Consider the following 14,728-nt stretch of genomic DNA (forward strand, 5'->3'; position numbering starts at 1 on the left):
CTAGGAAATTTTTCTGAGTATGCATGATATTTGGTATGGCATGATGTTATCACTCCACCCTAAAGGATCTCTGTGATCGAATCCCTGATGAAGAAATAAATTAAGCTAGATTTTTGTTTCTGTGGGTCAAACAGCGTTAACTGTTAAGTATTACAAAACACTTCATAGTAATAAAATGTAGGCCCACTGAAAACCACCTCCTTAGAAATATATTTACATGAGGACTTCCACACTTTGATCACCTTCTGAGTGAAATATTTGAGCTTGTATTTTATAGAAATTGGTGCAATGCATCAAAAAGTCAAAATGCATTTTCTTCAAACACACACTGCCTCACACTTGAACACAGATTTGGCCTTTGAGATCTGTATAACTGTATCTGAGATAACTTAGATCTGTTGTTTTCCCACGGGAGTTGAATGCAACATGAGACTCCTGCATGTGTTGTGACGTAAAACGTGTCAAAACGTGTCGCAAAGTAAAAAAAAAAAAAAAAATCTATATCCTGATGATAACTCGGATACAGTTACTTCAATAACTCATTTATTCTTGTACATTCAAAAATAATATTTTTTTCCCTCATCTTTAAATTGGACACGCATCGTATTACGTAGCATAGTTCAAAGGTCATGTGCAGAACGCCGTGAGCACAAGCACACGCCTGCAACATCAGTTTTTTTTCCACCGCATGTTTTTCAGCCATGCAGCACAAACAGTTCATAGTTTAGCCGTTTTTTATGTTTATTAATTTTTTTTTTTAATGAAAGTTGAATGTCCCGTGTGGTTTTGTCCGTTACAGCAATGAAACAGAAGACAAACCGCCGAACACAACATTAACGGTTAAACGGAGCTCCACTCCTGGATGTTGAGCTAGCCGGCCATGCTAGGTGGCTAACGCCGCTGAGAGAGATGAAGACATCCGGACCCAGCGTCATGGACATGTTTGAAAAGGGAAAAGTGGTGAAAATATGTGCTCCCATGGTTCGTTATTCAAAGTAAGTAGAATTACAAGTCTAAAGAGGGATGTAGGGTCGCACGACATCATGATGTTAACCTCCACCATAGCGAAATTAGCAGTTAGCATTTATATTTTACCCAGTTTGGGATAATGTTTACCATTTTGCGTGCCTGTTTTGTTCTTGTTGACTTTCTTTATGACAGTTTGTGCCTAATACAGTGAATACAGTGCGTGTATTGAATATTAATGCATTCACCATAATATAAGCGTTGCAGTCTGTTCACCATGTTGTAGCTAGTTAGTGTTATCAGTAGTGTTTTTGTGATATTAACAAGTCTGAAAAACCTATATCACCACCTTCTTCGTTTAAATTTTGTCTGAATCAAAGCTGAACTTGTTAATTTGTTGGCATTAAATTTCATTGCTTTGGTTAAATTGTCCTGTTGTCATTGTCAGCTGAATATATCCACTTGGTTAACAAAGGCGTGCAGTCTTGCAGGTCTTACTTTATTTAGAGAAATGTTGACAGTGAAAGTGACTGTCTCTTTCTTTCCAGGCAGGTTCCTGGCCTGGCATTGCCATGAGCTCCCCTGTCTCTTGCCATAGCAAGTTTTTTGTTAACCAAATAATGCTTTGCTGCTCCAACAAATACACATAAGGGCTGCTACCTTTGTATACACAGTGATTCTGTGAATAGCATGTATTTGTTCAAATTCATATGAGCTCTGAAAGTAAGAAAACTTGCATGGTGAAGAAGTTGTTGCTTGATATTCATTATTATTTGCGACATGTCGCTGCATTTTACTGCTGTATGCAGTGGGGCCGACTGCTGGCAGCCAGCTGCTTCCCTGGTGAAGTGTTTGAATATAAAGAGGAACAAGTGTTCAGAGAAAATAACATAGATGAGGAATCTATCTAGTAGGTGAGCAGAACAGATTGAATTGATGTCACGCAGACAAGAAAGGTCCACACCACTGAATTTCAATAAACAAAATATAGACCTATAAAACTTCACAAGGTGAGGACTCGATGGCTATCTGTGCATGCTGCTGTATGTAGTGGTTGGCCATTTTTCAAATGTGTCACATAGTGCAATACCGCTCTGCCTTGAACAGGGGAGATTTGTCCACTGTTTACCTTGTATGTAGGTTGCTAAATATTCTCATTAAGGTCCTTAATTGTTTCTCCTCAGGCTGGCTTTCAGATCTCTGGTGAGGAAGTACAACTGTGATATTTGCTTCACTCCGATGATAGTTGCTGCTGACTTCATGCGGTCTGTCAAAGCCAGAGACAGTGAATTCACGACTAATGAATGTGAGTACCCACCCTGCTGTATGAGCAGCTGTACCACCACCCACAGAACTTACCTGCTTGTCTTCATTCCTTCACTCTGTGTTGCCATACAATAGTAGGCTTTGCACATACCGCCATAGTTTGGTTTAATGATGGGGCAAAGTGTTCACCACAACTGTTTGTTTTTCTGTCTCTCCATCAGCCGACCGGCCCCTGATCGTGCAGTTTGCTGCCAGTGATGCCGAGACTCTGGCCGCCGCAGCCTGTGTGGTAGCACCTTTCTCAGATGGAGTTGACCTCAACTGTGGCTGTCCCCAGAGGTGCAGCTAGTGCCAGTAGGCCCTGATCCACTTTGGCCTCCAGTTACTTCTTGTTTTATGGCTTTGCTGTTTTTGTTTAACCCTCCTATTATGTTTGGGGTCAATTTGACCCCATTCAGTTTTTAACGTCTCTAAATAAATGCTTAACATCATTTTTTTTGCTTCATATTTTATGACTTTTCCTAATTTAATGGATACTACCGGGTAAACATGAAATTCACACAATGATATGTTTTCAGTGTCCTGTACGCATTTTGTACGCATCGGTGGTGTTTGGGGTCAATTTGACCCCAGGCTGTTTTAGCTGTAAAAACACCGTTTTACACACATTTTTGGGTTTTTTTTGGATGATATTGAGTTCACTATAACATGCAATTTGATAATCTTCAAAAAACTTCCCTCTGCTTTAGGGCCCTAAGCTAACATAACCATACCTGAAGTAGTATGGGAACCACTCATATGGGGGATATGGGGGGAGATATTGGGGAGGGGAAAACATAATACCTACAAGAACTTCGATATTTCCCGCACTGTGAGGGTGGGGAAATATGGTTCCCACAAGGACATTGATAGTTCCCACCACATGGGGCAGGAGCAAACATATAGAAGCTTGCACAGCAGCCTTCTAAATCATTTCTCTTGTTGCTCTGTGTACTCTCACTTTATGCTCTCTCTCTTAGCTGAATATGAACGTGAAGCAAAGGTTTTCTGCCAGTGAGGTTTTGTCACAGCTCTTTGACAGTGAAAGTGACACAGAGGAGAATGTGTCTGAGACAGAGGATCATGTTGAGGAGGACCCTGGTTATGAGGCATCCTCCTCTGATGAGAATGAAACCCTCAGTGTTGACCCTCCTGTTGTCTCTCAACCACCAGCAGACACGTTACCTTCCAAAAATGGAGAGGTATCATGGTCCCTCTCCCACATGAACAACAGGGTAGACTCAGTGCTGCTAATGTCATCAAAATGGTTCCAGGCCCCAGCAGATACGCTGTCAGCCATGTCCAAGACATAAAATCAGCATTTGAGCTCTTTGTAACACCATCAGGTGGGGATATACTTGTGATGACAAACTTAGAGGGGAGGTGTGTATGGGGACAGCTGGAAAGACTTGGATGTGACCCATTTGCAGGTCTACATTGGGTTACTCACTCAGAAATTGTGTTTCTTTTTCCTGTGGTCAAATTGACCCCGAACATAAGACATGTAACTATCCTTGATAATAGAAATTGTTTTTCTTTCCAAATATTATAGATAACAAAAATATGTTCTTAGAAATAATATAAAACCATTAAAACACCAAAAATATATTTATTTCCAATTTTAGGTCAATCAGTGAGATTTTATGGTGATTTGCATATTTTTCCATAGTCGCGTAATAGGAAAACTGGATGTATAGGTGGGGGTAGGGGGGGAGTTATGTTTTATTTAAAGGACTATTTAGGTAGTCAACAAAGAAACCTAAAGTACCTGACACAAAAATTTTGATAACAATTTTAATTATAATAATTTTGTTGAGGTTTAAACTGCTGGGGTCAAATTGACCCCAAACATAAGGGATGTTAGTCAAATTTGAACATAACAGGAGGGTTAACATTGATCAAAAACCCAGATGTGTTGTTTGATATTGCGGTGCTCGCATGTCTCTTTTCTAACAACTCGTTTGACACTGAAAAAATGCCAGTGCTGGTGCCAAAATGCTGGCACCCGCACGACTCCACAAATTTGCTGATAAAACACGAGTGAAAGCAGCAGCAGCAGCCTCCTCAGTGATGAAAAGACGAGCCAGCAGTGGCCTGTGAGAGAGACCAAAGCTTTGTTGGCCCTCTGGCCCTCCACAGAAATTCTACCCAACTTCTGCTATGTAAAATTTGGTTCTAAATCCTGTCGAAATGCAGGCCAGTTCTTAAAAGGCACCAAGGAAGAACTGGCTCTGTGCTGGCACCGGCCAGGTGGAAAATAGATATTCTGATAGCTCTTGGTCAAAGATGTGATCTTTAGATTGACCCTTTTACTTGATCAGTCAAATCATTCAAAGCGGTCTTCGTCACCTGAGGTGGTGTTGTCAAAGAAAAAAGCTTTAGCCTCCAGTTACTTTTAACAAATACTACTTCTAACAGAGGCAAGTTCGGAGCTAATTGTATATTTTTAAGTTTCATTTTCTTTTTCACTGCAAGGGGCTTTGTCTGATTGAGTGAAGTGGTGCTTGATCTGTTGGACTGTGCACTGCCAAACAGCTGCACTGAGCCAGCTCTCTAATGTCACGTAAATTTGACAAAGTAGAGATAAAAAAAAAGTGAGTGAGAAATTTAGTGTGAATGTGATTAAAAAGTCTGTGCAATAGGCCTATTTTAAAACGTTCAGTGTAGCCAGTAATACTTAATGCGTTTCCATAAGTTAATTCCTTTAGATTAATTCATAGATAAGATATGCATTCCTTCATTAAAAAAAAATGGCACATCTGAAACATGATCTTTCCGAACATCATGTAGCGCAGACCTTCAGTTGTGAGGGAACTGTGCTTGTATAGCTGAAACAACAATAAAACAGCACATGTGGTTACATATGGATTAATCAGTTTGAAATTAGAGGATTTAGTCTACGAAAAGAAATCTTTAATATGGGGCAGGTGTACTGATTTTATGTCTTTATCAAGCCCCCAGTATTTGTTAGTTTTGGACACAGCTCATTAATTTCTAAAGAAACCCCTGTATTTGTGTTGTAGTTTTTCATTTCCCTTAGTTCCATTTATTTTTGTGTCCATACTGTTGTGTTTTGTGTAAGATTGCTCAGTCAGGATTGTTGTTTGTGTTTGCAGGTGGGCCATGTCAGAGGGGTATGGTGCATGCCTTATCAACAAACCTGAACTGGTGAAAGACATGGTCAGACAGGTCCAAAACCAGGTGGACAATCCAAACTACACAGCTTCCATCAAAATAAGGTGGAGTACAAATACATTCACCACCTTCTCTGCTTGTTTGAAATTATTATCCATTGAAACAGTCCATACTGTATTTTAAAAGGAACACATTCAGGAGATGAATACACTTGCCTCTTTCATTATGGCTTGTTATTACAAACACCTGAAAATGGATCTGTCACCCACAGAATTCACAAGGACCTGAGGCGGACGGTTGATCTTTGCCAGAAGGCTGAATCGGCCGGTGTGTCATGGATCACGGTCCACGGCCGCACAGCAGACGAACGCCACCAGCCAGTCCACTACGATGCCATTAAGACAATCAAAGACAGCATATCGGTCCCCGTCATCGCCAATGGGGACATAAAGTACCTTCGAGATGTAGAGTCTGTTCACCAGCTCACTGGGGTTGATGGTAGGTTTGCTTTTAGCATTATGTTTTTGTAAACCTGGCTGTCAAAGTGCATAGCGTTCAGGCAACATGGAGGTGTAAACAAAATCGTTCACTCGTCTTTCTTTTTCCGGTTTGCTTCAAGGTGTGATGGCTGCACGAGGGCTGCTTGCTAACCCTGCTATGTTTGCCGGGTATGAAGACACCCCTCTGGAGTGTGTATGGGACTGGGTGGACATCGCCATAGAGCAGGGCACTCCATTCACCTGCTTCCACCACCATCTTATCTACATGCTGGAGAGGGTCAGCTCCCAGCCGGAGAGAAAAGTGTTCAACTCTCTGTCCAGTACCTCAGCTGTAATAGATTACCTCCACAACACTTACGGATCAGTACAAAGCCTTGGAACATGATTTTTTTTTTTTTTTTTTTTTTAAGTGCAATTTTTGATTTTATCAAGTTGTATGTCTTTTTTTGTGTGTCAAATTAAACTGCTAATGTGTGATTGGATCACTCGTGTCTATCATTAAGATTACTCTTTGGTCTTGTATTTACTCCAGTTGCAGTCCAGACATTAAGCAAACAATTTTTTGGCAGGGTTATGCAAGAATGTGCTGTTCTTATTGGTTTTAGGGACTTTGCTGCTGAACTAGAAACTGTTCTCAATGTCCAAGCTCTTATTATGAGGGTAGTTGTGTGTCTCAGTGCCCTAGTTAGATGAAGATTTTATGTGAAGAATCCTGAAGGTGAAGGGACACCACAGATCCCAGTTGACTGATTAAGTAATAACTTGAGAAAAAATGTAATTCATTTGTAGTCACTGAACCATTTATGCCATTTGAAATAAAAATTTCAAGCATTTGCACATTAGAATTTTACTAATTGCTAACATTTGCTCACTCTCCGGTGTTTGTATCATTTTTAGTATTATTATTGTCAATTTTTGATGTATCTATTTTGGTTGCTGGTCAGGCTAAGGAAGCAGTTTGAAGACATTGCTTTGGGCTGTTGTAATTGCTAAGGAGAATTTGCCATTTGACAGAGAAAATGATTAAGCCAAATAAATAAATACAAATAATAATAAAAAATCTATAGTGCTCATGCAACCTTACATCCAGTAAGCTGTAGTCAGTGACTTGATTGGTAAACTTTCACCTGCTGCTGGACTGACCCTGAGCAAGACCAGAAAAATAATTTTATCATCATTTGAAATGACCAGTCATTTATCTGTTAACTCAAGCAGGTCCAGGAAAAATCTGTCACTTTTTAATTTATCTATATATTTTTAATACTTTTTTCATGTGTTTGAGAGCAGGAAATATTTCAAAGTAAAGACTGTTCTGGGAAGCCAGTACGTTTTATACTTACATGGGATACTCGTGTGTGTATTTCTCATTTTAGAGGATGACTTAACAGACCCAGGATTAGCAGACTTTATCCTGCAGGCGGGCACAGAGAGCAAGCCCATTTTCCCTCTAAAATAAAAGCAGTACAGTGTATTTGTCACTGATGGGATAGACGTTAGTTTGTGCATTATAATAACAAAAATGTAGCAAAATAGAATCACTATAATAAACTAAGTGAAACAAGGTGTTTAAGCAGAATATTAACAGCCATTTAGACCGACAAGATGCCATATTATATGAAGAGCTGCAAATCTATACAAACAAATTCTCTAAAAGTAAACAGATAAAAGTAGCTGTTTTATACCAGCATTGATGTACTACAGGTTTCTTCTTAAATGCAGTCATATTCATATTTTGTATAACTGGGGTGACACAGTGGTAATGAATGAATGGATTTCTGCTGCATAGAAAACTAAAGGAACGTGTGGGTTTTATTTTGAAAGTAGTGACCGGAAGCTCACGCAACCTCTGCTGGACCAGGAAGAGAGAAGGAGCAACTTTTCCTGTGGTTCATTTCTAAAGCTAACAAATTGTCCTGTTCTGTCGCAGTTTGCGGTAAGTTGTGTGTTTTAGGTTTTGAATTGTGACTCGAACGGTCATAAACACCACAAACCATTTTAACACCTGCAACTCAACGTTATTTTCACACAGTCAACAGTCTAGCTTGCTAACTTCATGTTAGACTCACGGTTTTGTAACCAGGAGGGATGACAAAAAGGAAAAAAAAAACAAAACAAGATTACTACAGTACTCTTTGGTGGGCTTGCATTTCTGAATTTGCATAGGCCAAAGCGTTCAATTCCAGCTTTTAATGTGAAGACTCCCATTTCGTGATGCTGCATGAATCTTGTGATGCGTTATTAAACTCAACATATTTGACAAAATCACCAGCATGGTTAACTTAACGTCAGAATATGTGAACCTTGGACCGAGTGGCTAAGGAGCTTAACGTGAAGTTATTAGTTTACACAACCTAAACAGAGGCTATACTGTTGTCCAAGTAGAAATAAGGTTAAGCCACATGGGCAACATCCGCATGTGGTGCCACTGGGGCATCTAGAGCTTGATGGCATGTCGTCATACCCCAGCCAGCCACATCCATCTGCTGATTTGTCTCTTGAAGTTTCATTTCAGCCAGTGTTTACTTATTCTAACATGTAAGTCTGCTTTTCTCCAGAGGTCCTAGCTGGAGATGACATTGCAGTGGACTGCTGTGGCCACCTTCTTGTATGTGGAGATCGGCATTCTTGTCATCCTCTGTTTACCCTTCATCTCGGCCAGGAGGTATTTGTCTTCAGCTGTGTTTTAACAGAGCATCATCCGTAAAATTTGCATAACAAGTAATCAGACGAGGAGTGGGCATCCATATGACATGTTTTCATATGTAATGTGAAATATGTAATGTGAAATACAGTGATTGTGAATACAAGATTATGGCTGTGCAGTGATTTTTAATTTTTTTTTTTGTTTGTTTTTAATCTGTGGCCCTGCCTGTGTGTGGATGTCTGCCTGTGTTGTGTTGCAGATGGCAGAGTATTTTCAAGCTGAGCATCTGGAGCACGGTGGCGACATTTTGGAACAAAGTGTTTCTCACCATGATCATTATCCTCATTGTGCTGTTCCTTGGTAAGTGATACATCAGTAGCAACTTTATTAAAAACATGCTGGATCAAAACCCCAGGTGGGGGCTGTGATCCGCTGCAAGACAACATCAGAAAGGTACAAGATAAGCCCCTGATCTGGCCTTTGTAGAGCTCGAGCTGTTGAATTTTCTTTTGTAGAGTAAAGAGACAGAAGCTTTGACTTTGGCGATATACAATGTGGTTGTACAGGTGTGACACAAATATGTCTGTGGATAAATGTCTGCCCAAAGCCCAATGTGAACCAATCAGCTTAACTTGGCCACAGGAAACCACTTGAATATAGATGAGTAATTCTGATCCATCTTCAAACTGTGCAGTGTTAGGTTATATATTTGGTAGAAGATGAAGATGCATACTAGCACAAAAGTCCGCACAACGCATGAGAAACAAAACTTTTTAATTGTATCGTGTTCCTTGCTCTCTTCTCCCTCAGATGCTGTGCGTGAGGTGAGGAAATATTCCAGTGGAGAACAGGGCAAAGATGCCAAGCTGCACCCCAACATGTTTGACCACCTGCACATGAAACTGTTCAGAGCCCAGAGGAACCTGTACATCTCCGGCTTCTCCCTTTTCCTCTGGCTGTGAGTCTGTGCATCTTAACTTTCTCTATCTTAACTTAATCTGTCCCCATAGGGCAAATACCTTTGAGGCCTGAGTGTAGATAAAACATAAAAAACAGCAACAGCATTGTCAAGAACAGCTTAAAACAGGAGCGGGTCAAAACCTAGTGTATGGCAGACAGCAGCTGTTTTGACCTCAGTTCTGTGAACAGTGGCTGTACTGGACAGCAGATTTCAAACCCTGATATTCGCACCACCAGAACAGAGGCAAACATTGTTTTGATGATACAGTCATGCTGCTGTGGTGGTTTGCCTACTTCCATGCTCTGATGGTTACATTTTTGCATAACATCTTCATCAACTTTTGCCTCCTTTGTCCAGTTAGTACTTTCTTTATGTGTGCCATTACTAACTCTCTTGTAGCTCTGATATGCTTCTATTTATTTATTGAGAAATGAAATCGTAGCTCTTTGTGCTGCAATTTTCCAATGATTTCATCAGAGGTTAATTCTGGCCAGAGTGAATGTGTTTCCCGGCATGGCATGTCTCCCGTGTAAAAATCGCTATGGATTTTATTTATGCTATGCTATTATCATAAAAACAGTCATCATGTCTTAACCTCTTCATTAAACTCTAAATGAAATGATAACCAAATCTGTGAGATGTAAACAAGGTATGGCAATGTGTGCATCTACAAAGGTTTCCAACGTTTGATCTCATAAATCTCAATCATAAATTATTAATGAGAAGTAGTTTTGAACATTTTTAATTAACTGTAGTAATCTTCGTCTGTGGAACCAGATGTTCTTTAAAATCTCTGGGTTGACATTCAGAGTGCACGCACATGAAAATCCAAGCACTTACGTCCACCCGTGCATACTCACTCACACACACCCATGCACACACACACACACACACACTCTCTCTCTCTCTCTCTCTCTCACACACACACACACACACATTACTGCTTATCTTATTCATGGTGTCTTATAGAGGGTAAAAAACATGAGTTAGTGTCACGCACAAGGAGGTACAAAGAGGATTCTGCCTAGGGAATGAAATAGTGAGACTTGAGAAAGTTCTATAATAGTTGATAATCTGTACTAGTTGATCATGTAATTTTTTTTCAGCAAATCTCTTAGTTACACTAATATTGTTCATGTGAAGCAGCCATTTTCAGTGTGTCTATTTGCGGATGTGATACGAAATGTAAATTTACATGTGTGCAGGAGCTTGACTATTCATATCAGAGGCACATTGCCAGTTATTCTCTCTCTCTCTCTCTCTCTCTCTCTCTCTCTCTCTCTCTCTCTCTCTCTCTCTCTCTGTGCTGTGTGTTTGAATAGGGAAAGTCTTTCTTCAAAGGCTTCATAAGTAAGGTCAATACAGCTGTTACATTCTTGTTGTTCAGGCTGACTGCAGTTACAGCCAGTCACGTGCATGTTTCTCATCCCTTGGCTAGATTTGACTGTAAGCTCTATTTTGTCACTTTTTTCCTGCAGGGTCATGAGACGTGTGATTACCCTAATTAATCAACTAGCAACAGTGTCTTGCTCCACTGCTGCCCTTCAGGCACAGGTTGTGAACGCTGACCAGGCTGCCAAGAAATACATGGAGGACAATGACCTGCTAAAGCAGGTATTTGGTTGGCTGAAAAAGTGATATGATGCACTAATAGGATAGGATCCAGGTGAAGTTTTTGTCCAGTTGCTGTCCCTCTGCACTGTGCACATTATCTCTGTTCATAGTCGTCATCCAAACTATTCCTGGATATCACAGCTTTAGCTGCATTGGAATGAGTTGCATACTTGTCTTCTGACACATATTGTCTTCTGGTTTTGACACATATTATGAAATTAACATTCATGTTGTTAAGATAAGATGACGGAGAGTGATAGGGAAATAATACACGGGTCTTTTTGAGTCTTTTCAGAAAATAACAGGATTTAGAGCAAAACACAACAAATCAGACAACAGTGCACACCCATATATTTTCAGTCAGGTGGTGGTCGGTTGCCGTAAAGACAAAAATTAACCACTGCACACTGAAATAACTGTAATTTTAATGGGAGTGCTCCCAATAAAGTTACAGTGAAGTTATGCCAGTGTGTGGAGGTTAACTTTTGTCTTCAAATAATACAACGTGTTGAAGATTTATTACAGTCATCGCTGTGCTAATACACAGCTATTGAGTGCTTGAATAAATTGCTGAATTTCAGATTCATGTCACTTGATGTATTTCAGGCTCTGAGGGACGGGAAAGGTGATAAGGCCACTGCACAGGGCATTGAGCTACTGAAGCAGGAGGTGGAGAAACTGAAAGGAGAGCTGAAGACCTCAGGGAATGGTTAGTACACATGTACATACACACATGCACGCTCTGATTGGCTCATCTCACTTTCATATGTAACATTTGATGTTTGTGTTCTGATCTAAAGCACTAAAGAACTAATCTGATCAGCTTCTTGATTTAAAGTAATTGTGGTTGTGACCCGTGCTTTCCGTGTTTGTCGTGACGATGGTGGCGTAAACAAAGATGATGATGCAGTTTAAAATGTTCTTTTCTTTTTATTTATTTTCTTTTTTTCTTTTTTTTATATATATATATTTTTATTTTCCATAGACAGTATAACAACAAAAAACAATACATTGCACTTACAATATGTATACGCACACGATACATATACACGTGATACACACACACACACAAACAGAGGCGCACACACAATACAGAGAGTGGCCTGGAACTGTGTGATATGCGCAGAGCCCCTGCACGGCCGTGCACCAGCAGGTCAGGGGCCCGACCCCAAACCACTGCAACCAGGAAAGACAGAGAGCAGACAAGGCTACACTGGAGCCATCCAGTGTAGCCAAAACCAACCAAAATGTTCTTTTCTTAATGTTTGTTTCCTCTCCAGCCCTGGTGAAATCCCAGTCAGACGCAGAGGTAATGAAGAAGCAGATGGACAGCCTGGCCAAGGAGTATGACAGACTGTTGAAGGAACACCAGGAGCTTCAGGTGATGATTAGTCACGAGCACAGTCAATGACTTCTTATGGTCCATGCCAAAATCTCACCGACCACTGCTAGCCAGATCACACACAATCTCAAATCTATGGCTGGTTTGTTGAGAAGCTGGTAGGTCGACTGATCAACGTCAGCCAAGATTTAATAGCACTTAATTTGTCGCTGTACTCCACTATTTGTGTGATGCCAGGCAACTGAAGAGTCAAGATCAGGCAGGTATCCCCAGGTTGGAGGCTTGGTTCGTGCATGCTAGTGGTCCCTCATATCACTGAGAGCTATACAAGATAGGATAAAATTAAATTTGCATTTACACTAATTTGTTAGAGTAAGTGTTAGAGCACAGTGTTCCAATTTATCCAATTTGTCAACAGTTTAAGCAAAAAGCACAAGGACATGTGTTTTTTGTTACTGAGAAAACAGAAGTTGTTAGCAATACTGATGGAAATCAGTGAATCCCAACAAATAATCATCTTCTGCTGTGTGGATCTCACCCAGAACAACACTGAGGTGAGTGGATTTAGATGTTTGGAATGAACTGTCATTTCTTTGAGGCTTCTGAAAACACAAGGCTGTTTTTTTTTTTGTTTGTTTTTTTTATCACAGTAAAGTGTTTAATGTTAGCACCTGCAATGCTTCGGTAGGCTGACATTATCATTTTGCATTTTACCCTTATTCTCTCTTTTCAGAATCTTCAAGACAGCGGAAATAAAAAAGACGACTAGTTACTGAGATGTCTTCTAAAGGTGAAAATGTTTACTCAGCAATTCAAACACGAGAGAATCACTGCATCAAAATGCTTCCGTTCCTGTGCCACCCTGGGCCGCCGTGCATGTCACAAAAACAGGATTTTTTTTCCCGCCAAAGCACAGCATTTGTCTGACATCAGCACTGGGTCAGTTTAATTTTAAAAGAGCAGCAGCCTGGCCTGGATGGAGTCAGTATTTTCAGTGGAAATACTCATTCAATTCCTGAGGCTGCATCAGGCAGTGTGACACAGGACTGTCCCTCAAGTGCACACCCTGTCAGGCAGATGAATTTCTCAAAGTAACTAGGAGATTTTCAGCCAGTAACTGATCCATGTCTGATCACAGAGCACTTGCTAAATCAAAAATATGTGTATGCGACCAGTGTTTCACTGTTGTGACTTTTTTTTAGACAGCTGCTTGTTTCAGGAGGCAGGATTGACCCTCAGTACTCGAGTACTGTGGTAAACAGCTGTGAATGTAACTTAATGTAAAATGTTTGATACTTTGTAGCAAGGGAAGCTGTTGCAGTCACTTTGATCTTAAGTGTGGAAATTCAGTGTGTGCTTGTAAGGCTGTGCAAATGAACTTTGTATGTATGGTATTACCCTTGAGCATATATATGTACTTATGTTTCCGTTGGTGAGTACGGTCATTAGACAAGCAGGCTTGATTCTTTTTTTCTTTGTTTTATCATTCCAGCTGATGCACTGTTTTCTTATGGGTTTTAGTTTTTTTTTTTTTTTCTTCTGACTGATGACTTAGTGGTGGTGAAAAATGCCAGAGGTTCCCTGACACCTAGTCCTTATGGTTGTTTTTTCACTCTTAGTTGCAGCATGTGAATGTCAAAGGAAGGAACTGCTCACATTGAGATAATCTGATTAAACCCAATGTGATTTAAATCTTTTTCCCCTTCTGTCTTTGGGCTAAATAAAAAGGATTAAGTCAGGGATACATAGTTAACGAAACAGATGGGTCTGACTGTCACATATGTGGTACTGTGTTTAGAGTTTTGTTGCTCAAGTTTAATTCAGTCACCTGACAGGGAATGGTATGCCAGTATGAAAGGCATACGGTTGTCAGTATAATGATCCAGAGCCATACCACTATGAAAATAGGAATGTGATTACAATCACTGTAATTTTTATAGTTGGCGATTTCCTTCTGCTAAATCTTGATTTCTAACATACTTTTACATTATGGCTTAGTTTTCTGTTGGTGAAACTGTAACAAGTCAGAGAGACTGTATAGTTTTTATTGCTGTTCCACTTCTTTCAGTACTGCTTCAACATTTCCATGAAAGACAGATTGAAGTGCCTTTCAGGTGACTGTACCAGCTTTTGTGAAATAAAAACATTTATATATGCTCTGCGTGTCATGATTAAAAATGCTGACTTTTTTTTCCCCCACCTTTTCTTTAAACTGCAGTAAATAAAGCAATGGCACCCACACATGATTTGATTGGATATTA

At 40.1% G+C, this 14,728-nt stretch overlaps 1 protein-coding gene across 2 annotated transcripts; it reads left to right on the forward strand.

The window, feature by feature from the left end:
• The first annotated feature begins 619 nt into the window (after positions 1-619).
• LOC115370184 (tRNA-dihydrouridine(20a/20b) synthase [NAD(P)+]-like) lies at positions 620-14,624 on the forward strand. Of its 2 annotated transcripts, XM_030067087.1 has the most exons (13): positions 620-995; positions 2,151-2,272; positions 2,454-2,571; positions 5,388-5,510; positions 5,678-5,904; positions 5,977-5,990; positions 8,477-8,568; positions 8,810-8,910; positions 9,361-9,508; positions 10,990-11,125; positions 11,732-11,834; positions 12,406-12,506; positions 13,201-14,624. In XM_030067087.1, exons 1-13 carry the CDS (start codon positions 910-912, stop codon positions 13,234-13,236), a joined length of 1,407 nt encoding a protein of 468 aa, XP_029922947.1. In that variant the 5' UTR covers positions 620-909; the 3' UTR covers positions 13,237-14,624. The 2 variants fall into 2 exon arrangements, with proteins under 2 accessions (XP_029922947.1, XP_029922946.1); XM_030067086.1 differs by lacking the exons at positions 5,977-5,990; positions 8,477-8,568; positions 8,810-8,910; ... (3 more) ...; positions 12,406-12,506; positions 13,201-14,624 and adding an exon at positions 6,026-6,388.
• Positions 14,625-14,728: the final 104 nt, after the last annotated feature.

This window comes from Myripristis murdjan, chromosome 13, assembly GCF_902150065.1.
Source record: "Myripristis murdjan chromosome 13, fMyrMur1.1, whole genome shotgun sequence".
In the NCBI taxonomy this organism is placed as follows: domain Eukaryota; kingdom Metazoa; phylum Chordata; class Actinopteri; order Holocentriformes; family Holocentridae; genus Myripristis; species Myripristis murdjan.

What these genes read in the sequence shown, in the direction of transcription:
- LOC115370184 (XM_030067087.1), top strand. Translation starts at nt 910, where the DNA reads ATGAAGACATCCGGACCCAGCGTCATGGACATGTTTGAAAAGGGAAAA. An exon ending in CCCATGGTTCGTTATTCAAA is followed by an intron (nt 996 to 2,150) that starts GTAAGTAGAATT and finishes GTTTCTCCTCAG; the next exon opens with GCTGGCTTTCAGATCTCTGG. An exon ending in TTCTCCCTTTTCCTCTGGCT is followed by an intron (nt 9,509 to 10,989) that starts GTGAGTCTGTGC and finishes TTTTTCCTGCAG; the next exon opens with GGTCATGAGACGTGTGATTA.